Source organism: Cyprinodon tularosa, unplaced genomic scaffold (genome assembly GCF_016077235.1).
Source record: "Cyprinodon tularosa strain WSP-4 unplaced genomic scaffold, ASM1607723v1 ctg98, whole genome shotgun sequence".
NCBI classification, from domain to species: domain Eukaryota; kingdom Metazoa; phylum Chordata; class Actinopteri; order Cyprinodontiformes; family Cyprinodontidae; genus Cyprinodon; species Cyprinodon tularosa.
In genome coordinates this window covers 3,106,609-3,120,102 of record NW_024039762.1, presented here as the reverse complement: position 1 = coordinate 3,120,102, position 13,494 = coordinate 3,106,609, and the positions used below count along the sequence as shown (strand labels likewise).

Sequence of the window (13,494 nt, the reverse complement as noted above, 5' to 3'; positions counted from 1 at the left end):
AAATCACTGCTGTTTTATCACTCGACTGTGCCCAATCCATCCCGGAAATGGTATCCTACGCTACGTCCAGGAACTAGATTTTTCAGCTTTGTATTTAAACATAAATCTAATCTTTTCAAGTTTTACTTTAGCCTCTGATTTTAATGTTATAGTACATGCATAATCTACAAAAAGAAACAACAAAAAAGCAGATCATGTTTCGCCGCACAGCTCTGAGCATGTCCGACTATGACATCCGACTAGCAGTGTAACGGAGAGAATGTAAAAGGATTACCACTGTCTCAGAAAAGACATGAAATGTTTTTACATGTAGCTGAGCATTCTTTGGTGATTTAAGGATAGAAGTAAATACTTTTAGTGCCATATTTACAATATTTACAGCAACCTGGATGAATATCTGCTTGCACATGAGCAAATGAACTGATGTAGGGATTGTGCTTCCGGTACGGATCTGGTAGTGACTCCGATTCTGATCAAAGATCAATCTATTGGAAACTAATCAGAAAACCATCAGACTATAGGGTTAGCATCTGGTTGTAGAGCATGATGGCGTTTTCTAATGATAACGGCACCTGTGGCCAAAACACAGAACTGCAGCACTAATCTGTAGGTTATCGTAGCTCATGCTCATACTTGACAGGGAGGTTTTTTTTCTTTTTTCACTTATTTTTCTAGTCTCTTTAACAAACTCTCACAGTTAAACAACTGTGTTATTGCTGAATAAACTGGACTGAAACTGGACTTAATTTGCCATTTTGAATCTGTATTGTTGATAGTGCTGCACTGATACCAGAATCGGACTGGGCCCCGATCCATTACTAAAATGGTGGTATCGAAAATGGTGGTATCGGCGAGTACCAACAAATATGGCACCAATAACAATTTGAGAGCCAAAAGTATCCAGGTAGACAATAAAAAGTTCTACTGGATTCACTTTGTATTAGTCTTTCTCCTGCTTCACAAATGTAGGCAGCAGCTTGACAAAGCCATGATTATACACACACACATACAAATTTCAAACAGATGCAATAGATCGGTATGGTATCAGGTATCAGGCATCAGTATCGGGGCCAAAGAATGGCATCAGTGCAACACTAATTTTTTAAATAAAGCACGTCCTTCATTCTTTCCATCCGATAAGAGATATAACTGTTAAGTTATTCTGTTTTAGGTATGAAAAATCCACATCCACTGTTGTTCATGGGACATGCTATGTGTGTTTTAGTCTGTGTTTTAGACATCTCACATTTCAAATAAGGATGTGCTGCCTTCATACATTCATAGCAAGTTTTTTACAGTTAGTAGTTAATATTAACTACACTAAAACAAGGTGAAAGAGACCGGTTAAAGACCTGGTGCATTCATTAAAAGTCAGTGGGGAAGGCAGAGTTTTCATATTAAAATGAAGACACATTTTTCCAGCTCTAATAAATCAGCTCATCAAAGGGGTTGGATTTTAATGCATTGATAAGAGTCGACAATTATTCAATTAAATTGATCATAATATGTTGATATATTGACGCATTGCATTTTTTTTTTTTTTTGTGATCAAGACAACCCTAGTATGTTTTTAATCAGCCCTCACATGTTCATGGCATAACCTAGTGGATAAACTGAGGTTATTTGCAAAAGCTTTCCTACCTAGCTCACACATCTCCTCACCAGCAGTCAAATGGTGTCACTCCTTGTCTAAAGCAAATTTAAGAAATGATCACTCATGACAGCATAGCTTAAGGCTCTTTTATAGTAACAACATATTAATAACTGACTAATAAACACATAAAAGCCCATCAAAGCTTCCCCCTCCCCTAAAATGTTAAGTTGTGCACTGTTTCTATTGCTATGATCTTGCAAAAAGATGTTTCACTATCAGTTTTCGATTCAAAAAAGTGTGTTAGCATTCTAGATTCTTAGCAAAGCCTTTATTATTGGAACAAACTTTCTATTTATAGTTTTTTGTTCAGTGACCGGAAGGTATAATGTTTACAACTGAGGAACTGTATAAACAGAGCTGCTGCCTCTGGAGCATGTGAAGACAGATCACAAACGATCACAAGAAGAGGAAAAAAAGACAACAACATAAACCTTGATGAGAGCTAGACATCATTTCCCACACAACAAAAACCCGTTAGAGGTGGTTAGATGCCATGTGTATTACTAATTAACCCGCTTGGCAATAGTTAACGACACTCCCACACAACAACAACTATCTAAACAGTTCGTCTGAATAACAGGAAAGAAACGCCAGTTTGTCCGCTTAGCTTCAACTTCTCCCAGAACTCTTGATGCGGGCCTTTGTGCCCCCTCATGCTGTTTACCATTTTCGCTAGCTCAAACTGACAGCGCGTGATGTTGTCATGAAGCAGACCCTTCCATATTCGCTCTGTTGTGTTTTCATTCCTACCCAATATAGACATTGAACGCTTACTGACCTCATTTTATTCAGGCTGCAAACCGCTCCGCTTACTGTCATCGCAGCTAGTTATGGGAAAACAAAACCAGTCTCGTTAGCAATGTGGCATTCATAAACAAAAAACACCGTGACGCTAGCCTCTGCGTGGACTAACGTCAGCGCGCGCGCTAGCTGGGAAGCTACGAGGCTAGCACCGCTGCTAGCCAACTTCACGCTTATTAGAACAGTTGATAAACTCAGTAAACAGAGTGTGACAAGTACTGTGACTTACACAGAATGTACCTATTGTTGCTGGAAACTTGGCTTTGTGAGGTGGTTGCCAGTTACAACCGTCCAAAATAAGCTTTTACATGTAAGGCAGTCTTTATGGAGAGACGCTGCTTAGATGAGAGATGTAGCTCACGCTGAGTCCCCGTTCACTATAGCTGACAGTCGGGTTGCCAGGTCTGAGTCCCCGTTCACCATAGATGACAGTCGGGTTGCCAGGTCTTAGTCCCAGTTTACTATAGTTGACAGTCGGGTTGCCAGGTCTGAGTCGCTGTTGTATAGCTGAGTCGGGTTGCCAGGTCCAAGTCCCCGTTAATTGTAGCCGACAGTCGGGTTGCCAGGTCTAAGTCCCCGTTCTATAGCTAAGTCAGGTTGCCAGGTCCGAGTCCCCGTTCATTGTAGCTAACAGTCGGGTTGCCAGGTCTGAGTCCCCGTTCATTGTAGCCGACAGTCGGGTTGCCAGGTCCGAGTCGCCGTTATCTATAGCTGACATTCTGGTTGCCAGGTCCGAGTCCCCGTTCACTATAGCTGAATTGGGTTGCCAGGTCTGAGTCCCCCGTTCACCATAGCTGACAGTCGAGGTTGCCAGGTCTGAGTCCCCGTTCACCATAGCTGACAGTTGGGTTGCCAGGACTGAGTTCGCGTTCATTGTAGCCGACAGTCTGGTTGTGAGGCACAGAGGGAAAGATGAAACGCTTATATATAAACAAAATAAGATAACATTTTAAATATGACGGACTTTTATTTAACATAAAAATCCACAGATTGGACAAGAGTTTAATACCCATTTAAAACCATTAATAATAATAATAAAAGTTATGAGCCTTGCAGTGCCAGATAACTTATTTATTTATTTTATCTGGTATTGAATCTGTACTATAAAACAGATCATGCTACTTTGAAATACGTGATGTCCTATACTATCCTGCTGTTGCCACTGGTAGGGGAAAATGGGTCAAAAACAGTTGATCATGGAAGAACCTTTAAATTGAAATACACCTATAGTTACATTTATTTTTTTTTAATATATATCTATATCACACAGGTTAGTTAGAGTCATAAACCTATATGTTCAGGAGCAACTGCATATAAATCTTAGCATCCCTTTGGCATGGCGTAAAAATAAAGTATTTCAAGTTAGGTACAGTTCATCTGTGTTGTTGTGTGGAGTTTCTATCATGTTCTTCTTTATGTTCATCTTTATAGATTATAGATTATCTAAGGTAGAGGTTCCCAAAATCCTCAGCGTCTGACCAACTAAACGGTAAAAGAATTGATTTATCGTGATCCAAACTTTTGGCTGATTATAAAACATTTCAAACTAATCAACGAACCATGGGTTTGTCCATTACTAAATTATGTTTTAATCCTTAGGCACTGGAACATATATTTAATGATTGGTTAAATTTCTGTTGGATTTTAAGCAGAAGTATATATACTTTGTTACTGTTCTTAAGTAGCTTATTTTAGTAGTTTTACGTTACTTGTGTGTTTATTTTTCTGAGGTCTTTTTACTTTTACTCTCTGCTTTTGAACACAATATCTCTTCTTTTTACTCCTTACTTTTTAAAACTAGCTTGTTACTCACTATAACATGATAACGACGTGACGTAACAGCTATAACAAAACAGAAGGAAAGTCAAGAGCACAAAGACAGTCTCTATTTGGAACACACTTTGTTGATAGGAAAACATGGATAGCGACATGGCTGAAGATGGGGCCTGAATAAAAATGGAGACAATGAATCAGATTCTGAGATGCAGGACATTTCCCATTTAGGTTCTATTTTAATTGTAATGCTATTTAGAGCTTTAATGCTGTGAATAAAGGAGTTTTAAAGATTGGAGCTGGAACATTATTATGTATCTTTTATGGTTAAAAATTGCATTTTACTTTTGTTATTCTGTACCATGTAGAACTTGTACTTTTTTACTTAAGTAAAGAAGTTCAGTCCATACATTTACTCCTTTACACCTCTGACTACAAGTTGATCAAGAAATCCAAGTGGGGTCTTGAGCTAAACGTAGGGAATCAGTGATCTAATGTAGCAAGTTTGCTTCCAATTTAAGCACAGGGATACCATGGTGATTAAACACTGTCATTTTCTGCAGTGCAGTTATGTGTAAGTTTATTGTAGGAGGTAGAATTAGCATCAATATAAGGTTTGTCAGCAGAAGGAACTATAGAGTGCTCAGATGTTCCCAGATAAGCACTAACTGTGCTAGATGTGCTAGAATACAGAGCATGCTGTGTGATGGATACAGCTGATGACATGGCTTCACACATCAGCACTGACTGTGAAAACTTCACAGAAACTCTAGAAACTCAGATTATGTACCTTATCACTCTTTCTAAATACTCTGCGACCTTGGTATTTAATGAAAAGTGACATTTATTTTAATCTGAAAACAGGCCCGTGAAAAACTGAGCAAGATTTCAGTCTTGCATCTAAACCAGGTGCAGGAGATGTTAAAGACATGCAATGCAGTAATTTTAGCCCATGTCCTGATGCATGCTCTGACTCCAGCTGCATTCCACGCCTCGTGAATTGTAATTTAATCTGCGGAATATGCTTGCCATTGCATTCCTCTCAAGAGCTTCTTAATCACCTGCTGTATTCCACACACTTTTCCCTCCACTTAACTTTCCAAACAACTGCATGGATACAGGACTGTGTGAATAGCCGCCCTCTGTGAAAATGACAGTTTATGTTTTGACTTATCAATGACTGTCTACTGGACATCTGTCAAGCAAGCAAGGCCATAAAATTTCTGTATTAAACATCCTTGTTAAATGATCCTATGTGACGTTTGAGTTTCCTCAGACACTTTTTATATTAGCTGTGAGCTATTGTAATCAAAATTGACAAAAATCACCTGAAGCAGAGTGCTGTTATTTTCTATGAGATATATGGTCTTCACTTATTGAACCTTATCACTGAGGTAGAAAAAAAATCAAGTTGGCCCTGTTTATACCCTAAGCCTATCACATATCATGTTCTCCTCTGCTATACATTAATTAAGATAGGATATATAAAAAAAAGTTCTGATTTAACCGCATTTATAAATACTATTGATGGTGTTCAATGTTCTGTTTTTGGCTGTACAATCGTGACTCCTCTTGAACGTGCTGCAGATCAATAAAGAAATACATTTGAAAGGGTGATGTATTGGGGAGAAGGCTGCAGTTTGTGCTTCCAAAACAAAAAAAAAAAACAACTGAGATAACAATGAAACAGAAGGATTATTTAAAACTGTTATTAGCCGTCCTAAATATTATACATAGCCTACATATTAAAAAAAAAAGTCATAAAGCGATGATGCTACAAACTAAAAAAATAATTTAAAAAAAAGATGACTTTTTAAAATCCAATGAGGAATATGTTGCAACGAAGAGTATAAAAGAATTAAAAGAGATAACATTAAGAATAAGACGATAAGCATAATATTATAAAATTAAAAGGTAACCAACCCTAGCAGAGATGGGAAATTTAGAAAGAAATTATGTACCAGAATAAATGCAGCACCTCGTGTAATGACAACATTACGCCACTAGAGTGAGACAAAGTCTACAAAAAAGCCTTTCGTTTGATGAAGTGCTGCTTGACAAATCACGATGCCTTGTAGCCCTCATAAGTCTGCTTTAACAATAGGCCATGGAAATAATCCTGCATTTCAACAAGAACAAAAAAAGCAATTTAAACAAGTTTAATACACAATAAAGACACATACTCCTTTTATTATCAAATATCTGCAATTTGAAGCAATATATAGCATATTATTCTCACATCTCACCAGTGCACACATTTCATACAAACAGACCTTCAATAAATAATCTGAAAGCTCACAATCTGACCACAAAGCTAGATGCAATGATGTCTGACACAAAATAGCACTTCTTTTTTATATATGTATAAAAAAAAAAAAAAAAAAAAGAAATCACATGCGTTAGAACAAATTCCAAATACACTAATCTTGTTCGGGCCTTTGAAAACATTTAGGATATAAATAATTGAAATGAATAAACACTTAAATGAGTCCATATTCCCGGAGGGTAAAGCTTATTTGTGTAGTCTGGTCATTTGTTGCACATATGCTTGATAATTTCACATAAATAGGAATTTGTAAGTTCATCACAAACAAAGCAAATTTGATTTAAAAAAAAAAAAGGCAGAAAGTGATTTGTTAATCCCCGCGGTGGATGATCCCTAACAAAGTGAGGATGTTCTTTTTAAAGTTTGACAAAAACTTAAATCAGAAATCAGGGGTTTGTGTAAAAAGGATAGTAAGCCATGCTTTTTGTAGGTGGGGGCTCTTTACTATAGGGGCCACTGATAGTGGCAGCGGCCAGCTCTTCACACTTGCTGTTTGCAGGTGAGTCTTGTGTGCTTGGACCGTTAAGAGACAAACGCCTTCGCTTGCAGGCGATGGAAAATGAGTCAGCCTTGTTTGGGGAGAGGGTTGACATATGAGTCTCTGTCCAGGAGCTGATCAGAGCTTCACTACTCACCTCGTCTTGTATCTGCGGTTTAATCTTCACAGACTCTTCAGGGAAACCAGCTGTGGGGCTGGGTCGGGGTGACCATGGCAGACTAGGAGGGACTTTTCTTTGGTAAGCTGCTCTGGACCCCCACCCTGCTGTCATTGTGGTGAAAGGAGAGTCTGGGTAGTAGCTGAGAGCATGGGTTGTCTGCATGGACAGGGATTTGATGCCATAAGGAAGGAGAGAGCTTGAGTACTCCCCCTCATAGGGTGTCAAGTCAAGTTTGCTGCCGGTGGTGCTGTTGTTCCCCCCCTGCTGCATAGAGGTGACAAACCACCTCTGTGATGCTGCGTCTTCTGTCTGAGGTGAAAGGAGACTGCTAGTTTGCGGTACGGCTCTCTCACAGTTGTAGAAGCGGTTCTGGGGGAGGTTGTTGACAAACTGGTCCTGGAAGAGGGGCTGCATGGTGTAACGAGTGCCAGGCACAATCTGGTGGGCATGGGGTGAGTCGGTTGGAGATGGGGTGAGACGGTCGTTCTCGGTGGCTGTGTACATTCTGGAAAAATAATAAAACAAAGTAAATCTAAGGTTTGTGCTTGTGTTTGTAGGGTGGGTGTATGTGTGTGTGTGTGGGGGGGGTGTGCTTGCAAAATGAGTTGTCAGATGCAGTTATGTGGCATGGAAACATTTTGGTTTGGTTTCTGAGAGGAATGACAGGCAGCGTAAAAAAAGTACTTACGAATCATAGTTATCTCTGAAACCTTTGGCAAAAGGGTTGTGATCAATTTTTAACTGTGTGATCTAAAGAAAAGCAAAACAAAAGAATTAGACATCAGAATGCACACAAAAAACATATGTCTTTGGTTGTCTTTATGGAGAACAAACATATATAAATATAAGTTTTATGCATTGCTTCCAGATGACCCTCAGCAACATTTCATCCAGAGATGTCTTTAGTTCACATGTTAAAGAATTGATTTTAATCCTCACAGAAATCTGGTTTTGGTTTCTAAATCTCACAGGCAGGAGTAGAGCGTTAAAATGTTTTTATTGCATCTTTATCTGTATTTAGTTATTTAAGAGGAATAATACAAATGATTTTGTAGACACACAATATTGTTCTCCATTCATTGTTCTGTAGGAGAAAAGCTATATAATTAAACCACTCCTCTGTTTAAAATGTTGGAGAAATCATCAACCAAAGTATTTGGTTGATAAAGATTCAAAAGAAAAGCCTTCTCTTTAAAATATTAGTTGTAAACCTGACTTGGCCTCATATCGCCTTCAACTGGCCCTGAGAATAATAATGAACATTTTCAGTCAGCTCCATTGATTGACAGTCATAGACTGTTAAATAGAAAATAAAAAAAAGTAAGAGATAATTATGTTAAATGTTATGTTTGTTTTCCCACTTACATCGGTGTTCTGGTAGGCAGTGACTGCTATGAACTGAGTCTCCGGAAAAGTGAAACACTGCGTCTTAACATCACTGCTGATGTCCTCCACTCCATCCTCTGCCACTTCCACAATATGCAGCCTGGGCTGGTACTTATGAAGCGATTGCAGGACCACCATCTGTAAGCAGAAGAATAATCATAACAAATGTGAAACTGTAAAATAAAAAAATAAAAAAAAAAACATAAAAAAGTATCTTTTTTAAATGACATTACAACAAATCTACATATTTGTGAAAAAATACCGCACATGCAAGTAAACGAGTTTGCTGACAGCAATATAAGGGGAAGTATATATATATATATATATATATATATATATATATATATATATATATATATATATATATATATATATATATATATATATATATATATATATATATATATATATATATATATATATATATAAAGGCAAGACTTCGACTATATCACAATTTAAATGGCCTTGTTAACCTGTGATGTGTTGTGGCTGGTCCCCTTGTTGTTGGTGAGTTTGAGTTTACTGAAGGAGATCTCTTGCCTCATCCAGTGGGCCCCGGTGTTAGGTGACTCAGGGTGGATGTAGACTTTGTTTCCTAAGATAAAAAAAAAGAAAAAAAAAACATAAAATCATAGGAAGAAAAATAAACTTATTATAAAAATAAAAAAAAGTCTTAAAAATATTTTACTTGTGTTCTCTAATCGAGGAGGAAATTCCAAAATTGGATTTTCCAAAAAGCTTCTTTTTTTTTTTTTGGACATATTTACCTTGGTTGTTGTTGTCCGCCTTTCCACAGGTGACCCATTTGCCTCCCTGGAACCTCCAGTGGTTTGGGTCTGCGAGCACCACCTCCACAAACACGTTATAATGCGCTGACACGTTCAGCCCGGCGATGTTAAAACTGAGAAAGGGGAACATCCGCCTGGAAACAATCATTCATGAGCCACATCGTTCTAATAATCATATCATCTTAGTTCTATCTGAGTTCCAGCCGTCTGACCTGCCCTGCTTGGTGATGATCATCTCGGTCTGGTGACGGTGGAACTTGAGCCAGAGCGGCCGGTTGCACAGGTAAACCTGGGCCCTCGCGGGCCCCGGCAGGGCCACGTTACTCAGAGCAGAACCGGAGGCGGTGTAAGGATTATAAAGGCAGCCCAGGTTCTGACCGTGTTGGTAGGAGGTGCTGAAGTGGTTTCGCCCGGCGGCTGAGGGGGAATACCCGGCGGGAGGCAACACGGAGCCCAGGTGGAGCGATGAGGGATACCTGGCAGCGCCAGACGGGGGGTACACGGCCCCGCTGGGGGTGTATGGGAGAAACGAGCAAGGGTTCGCCGCTTCTGGGCTCTGCTTGGAAATCGTAGATGGGATATAGAAGCGATCGGAGGATGCGCCGTGCTCCGGATACCTGCTGCCCGCCGGTTCGTCTCCATCCACAGCTGGAGAGGCGCGCTTCTCATCCGCTGCGTCTTTGGAGGATGAGTACGCGCTGCTTTCCCCCTCACTGCCCAGCATAACTGCTTCTGTCTCCTCCTAGAGGAATGAAACCTGTTTGACTTCTGTCTTGCACCCTTCGGGGATGTGTTTAAGCCACCGATCCGGTGCTCAAACTTCTTCAAGTGTTCCCTGGAGTGTGCGCTATGGATGGAGGCGAAGAGACCTGCAGGTCAAAGGCAGTTAAGCCAAAAAAAAAAAGTGAGATCAAAGGCCCAAAGGGCTTCAGATAATCGTAGAGTAAAATTATAATTTGTGATGATGTAAAACAAAAACATACATTAAACCTGGTTACTGAAAAAATATACTTATTCCCTTTATTTTTTTCTTTATCTTCAAAAGCCAACTAAAATAAAATTTTAACGTGTCAAACTGCATTTTATATTGTTGAATAACAATATAAAGTATCGAACAATCGAAATTTAGATGATTAGTTTCAAGAATTGACAAAAAGGAATCTCAACTGTCTAATCAAATGCATCAGATAAGAACGCATTTTTGTTTATCCTCTAGCACTTATATATATTTATTCGTTTGATTGAAGACATCCCTGACAATTTCTTGTAAATCATATGACAAACCTTAAATAGGATGCACAGATTTTAGATGCAACCATCACTGAAAACGCGCCCGCACCCAAATTTGTGACACCCATTTTCAGAGGGGAAAATGCAATTTTGAATTCAGAAAATGGTTATCCAAAAAAAAAAAAAAAAAAAAAAAAAAGTATATAAATATATATAACATTGTATAAATGTTTGGATTTAATCCTTCGGTTGAAAATATACTAATAATTCTTAAATATATATGTTTGGATTACAATAAGAAACTTAATCGTGCTTTTGAAATTATATGATTTATTTATTAACTTATTGATCTCACAGTGGAGAAATTTACTCGTTACATTTCCTCAAATACTCAAAAAGAAGAAGAAGGTGCCAAAGGAAATAGAAACTCGTTTCATTAATGAATTTACATTCATTCATTTCTGATGCGCTCCCGCGTCCCAACGGGACCGACGACCAGAAACAGGAAAATAGACAATTATTTTTCCGTTTGAAGTAACCTGTGATGCTTCCTGCATCCGACAGATCAGATAAAACAAATGAAGAGAATTAAATTCAGGCGCATGTTGTCAGCAAAAATAATAATAAAAAAAACAATATAAGACATTTAAAAATAATAATAAAAAAAATTTAGGGATTTTTTTGGGGGGGATAAATAATTTACAAGTTAGATTTAAGTGTTTGAAGAAAACAATGAACTAACTGACTAAAGTAACCAATCAATTAATTGAACGTTGGATTTAGAACATTTCTTGAAATCAATATAAAAACTTACCAAGCAGTTGTTTCCTAGATCTGTTGAAAAATCAGCTTCAGTAGCTGTAAAATAAAATATAACCTTAAAAAACAAAACAAAAGTAAATATGTCAAACGATCTGCCAAGTTGAACCCAAGCCAGACAGTGCCATCATGTTGTGCGAAGAGAGGTGATGTGAGATTCAGTATGAAGCCAGAGAGCCCTGGAGGTGGGCGGAGGAGAGGCGCACTTCGCCGCAGATCTCTCTCCTTGTGGCCATGACGCGCTGATAGTAGCCTTTTATCTGATCACCAGGGGAGGGGCAGGGGTTCCTCAGCATCACGGACCCGGTGTGTGAGGGAGCCTGCATCCTCATCCCATCTATCACATTCAGACTGCAGCATCAGGAGCTATTACAGATTTCAGCTTAGTTTTTTTTGTTACATTAATATATTTAATTTTAAGTAAATCCCTGGAAGTCTAAACCAAATATTCTGCAAATAAAAACACACAGAATTACCAATGTAAGCTTTTGTATGACACTATAAAGATTTGCAAGAGGAAACACATATTAAATACATTTTATTTTCTTTGTTTTAATGACTTAATCCCATGTTTTCGTTATTAGTCTGGATTTAAGCAGCCAGTAGGTTAAGGTTAGACATAAATGTCGGAATCATCTGTGTGAGATTCACTGAGAAAAGTGGAAAATGGCAGAAAATATATTTTTTTTAATCTCTTGAAACAAAATTTTATTTCAGAAGAGAACCACTATGTTCTGTTTTCCAAATAACACTGGAACGGGTGATGTTTTTTTCAGTTTGTCACAAAAGTGACAAGACTTCTTAGATCACTTTGGTTTCCTATCAGCCTTTTCCTGCTTGACTGTTTTGTAGCCCTTTGCTTCAAAGGAAATCCACCTCTGGCTCTAAGTTGGGCTTCATTGCTGTGTTAATGGCACACCTTTTAACCGCTGAAAGACCCCTGCTCCTCTTTTAGCCCCAGACGATGCTCAGCCTCTGCTGTATACTTGAAGGGGGACATCTACATGATAAAAGACACAAGGGGGCTTAGTTTAGCAGGTTGCCACCTCTGAAATAAACACACAAACACAGATCAAACAAGACAAATCAAAACTATCTGAGCCGCAAGCAGTCTATAGCTGATACACTTGTGTGGATTGCACTGATAATGTCAACGAGCTGTTTGAGTGCTTCAGAACCTCATGAATATGGAGCTGGAATCCACAGACCCTGCTGTTGGCATGCGTTTGGTGTGAAATCTGCTTTGAAACAAGAGTGTTTTCAACTGCTTGGTTGTTTCCTAACTTAACAATTACAGCAATATGTGAAAGCATCAATGCCACTTACACAGTTTTACATTTTTGTCATGTTACGGTGAAAAAAAAAATGCAATGCATCTACTAAATCATATTTAGTTACTTTAACACAATTGTTTAATGTTAGGAGGGTAGGACATAAAGCAATTGTGTTGAACTAACTAAATATGATTAAATAAATGCAAAAATTGGTTGCATTCTTTTTCAGTCAACCTTAAACTTTGTTTGATTTTAATGGGATTTTTCGCGATCACTGCAAATACATCTGGGGGTATATCTCTAGCTTTGTTCATCTATAAACGCAAATATTTGCCTTTTTATTGCTTTTAAGTGCTGGCATAGTTTCTGAATTCAATTAAGTTCAGGGAGGCCATTCTTAGACACGAGTGTATTTTGGTTTAAACCATTCCTTTGCAAGTCGGGCTTTATGCTAAGAGTCATGTTAGTGAGGAAGGAGTCCTTGTCACGGTTTCAAGTCTTTCAAGTCCCATTAGGGGGCAACCTAGTTTAAAATCCTGAGGTTCTGACCTCAGGCCCCACCCCTACTCCTACAGACTGCCACTCTGGGTCCCTGAGCAAGACCCTTGACCCCAAACTGCTCTCCTATGCGATGCGTTAAATGCAGATAATTAATTTATTTGCTCTGTACTTGTGACAGTGTAATTACAATAAAATGCTAGGGGAAAAAAGTAACTTGATGCTTTTGACCGTCCACCACCCCCAACAATCCTCTATTTCAGAGGTTCCTTAGATTTTCAGGTTT

General features: G+C 38.5%; 2 protein-coding genes across 4 annotated transcripts in view; both read right to left on the bottom strand.

Annotated features, from left to right (window-relative positions):
- LOC119777090 (ankyrin repeat and IBR domain-containing protein 1-like) overlaps positions 1-2,860 on the bottom strand; it is a 50,387-nt gene extending 47,527 nt beyond the window's left edge. Inside the window, exon 1 of one of the 3 annotated variants that reach the window (XM_038275877.1) lies at positions 2,685-2,860. The gene's annotated coding sequence lies outside the window, so the exon portion shown is untranslated. Of the gene's footprint in view, positions 1-2,432; positions 2,586-2,684 lie in introns of those variants that run through there. The other 2 variants (XM_038275879.1, XM_038275878.1) reach the window with 2 other exon arrangements.
- Positions 2,861-6,843: 3,983 nt separating this feature from the next.
- eomesb (eomesodermin homolog b) lies at positions 6,844-11,653 on the bottom strand. Its single transcript, XM_038275908.1, has 7 exons — positions 11,432-11,653; positions 9,600-10,256; positions 9,367-9,521; positions 9,073-9,194; positions 8,579-8,737; positions 7,902-7,963; positions 6,844-7,718 (listed from the first exon to the last, which is right to left on the bottom strand). The coding sequence occupies exons 2-7, from the start codon at positions 10,109-10,111 to the stop codon at positions 6,941-6,943; spliced, it is 1,788 nt and encodes a 595-aa protein (XP_038131836.1). The 5' UTR covers positions 10,112-10,256; positions 11,432-11,653; the 3' UTR covers positions 6,844-6,940.
- Positions 11,654-13,494: the final 1,841 nt, after the last annotated feature.

Bases quoted from the DNA above. Each gene is read 5' to 3' on its own strand.
- eomesb (XM_038275908.1), bottom strand. From the start codon at position 10,111: ATGCTGGGCAGTGAGGGGGAAAGCAGCGCGTACTCATCCTCCAAAGAC. The intron at 9,195-9,366 runs GTAAATATGTCC...TTTTTATCTTAG, and splicing joins GGCGGACAACAACAACCAAG to GAAACAAAGTCTACATCCAC. The intron at 8,738-9,072 runs GTTAACAAGGCC...TTCTGCTTACAG, and splicing joins CCAGCCACAACACATCACAG to ATGGTGGTCCTGCAATCGCT.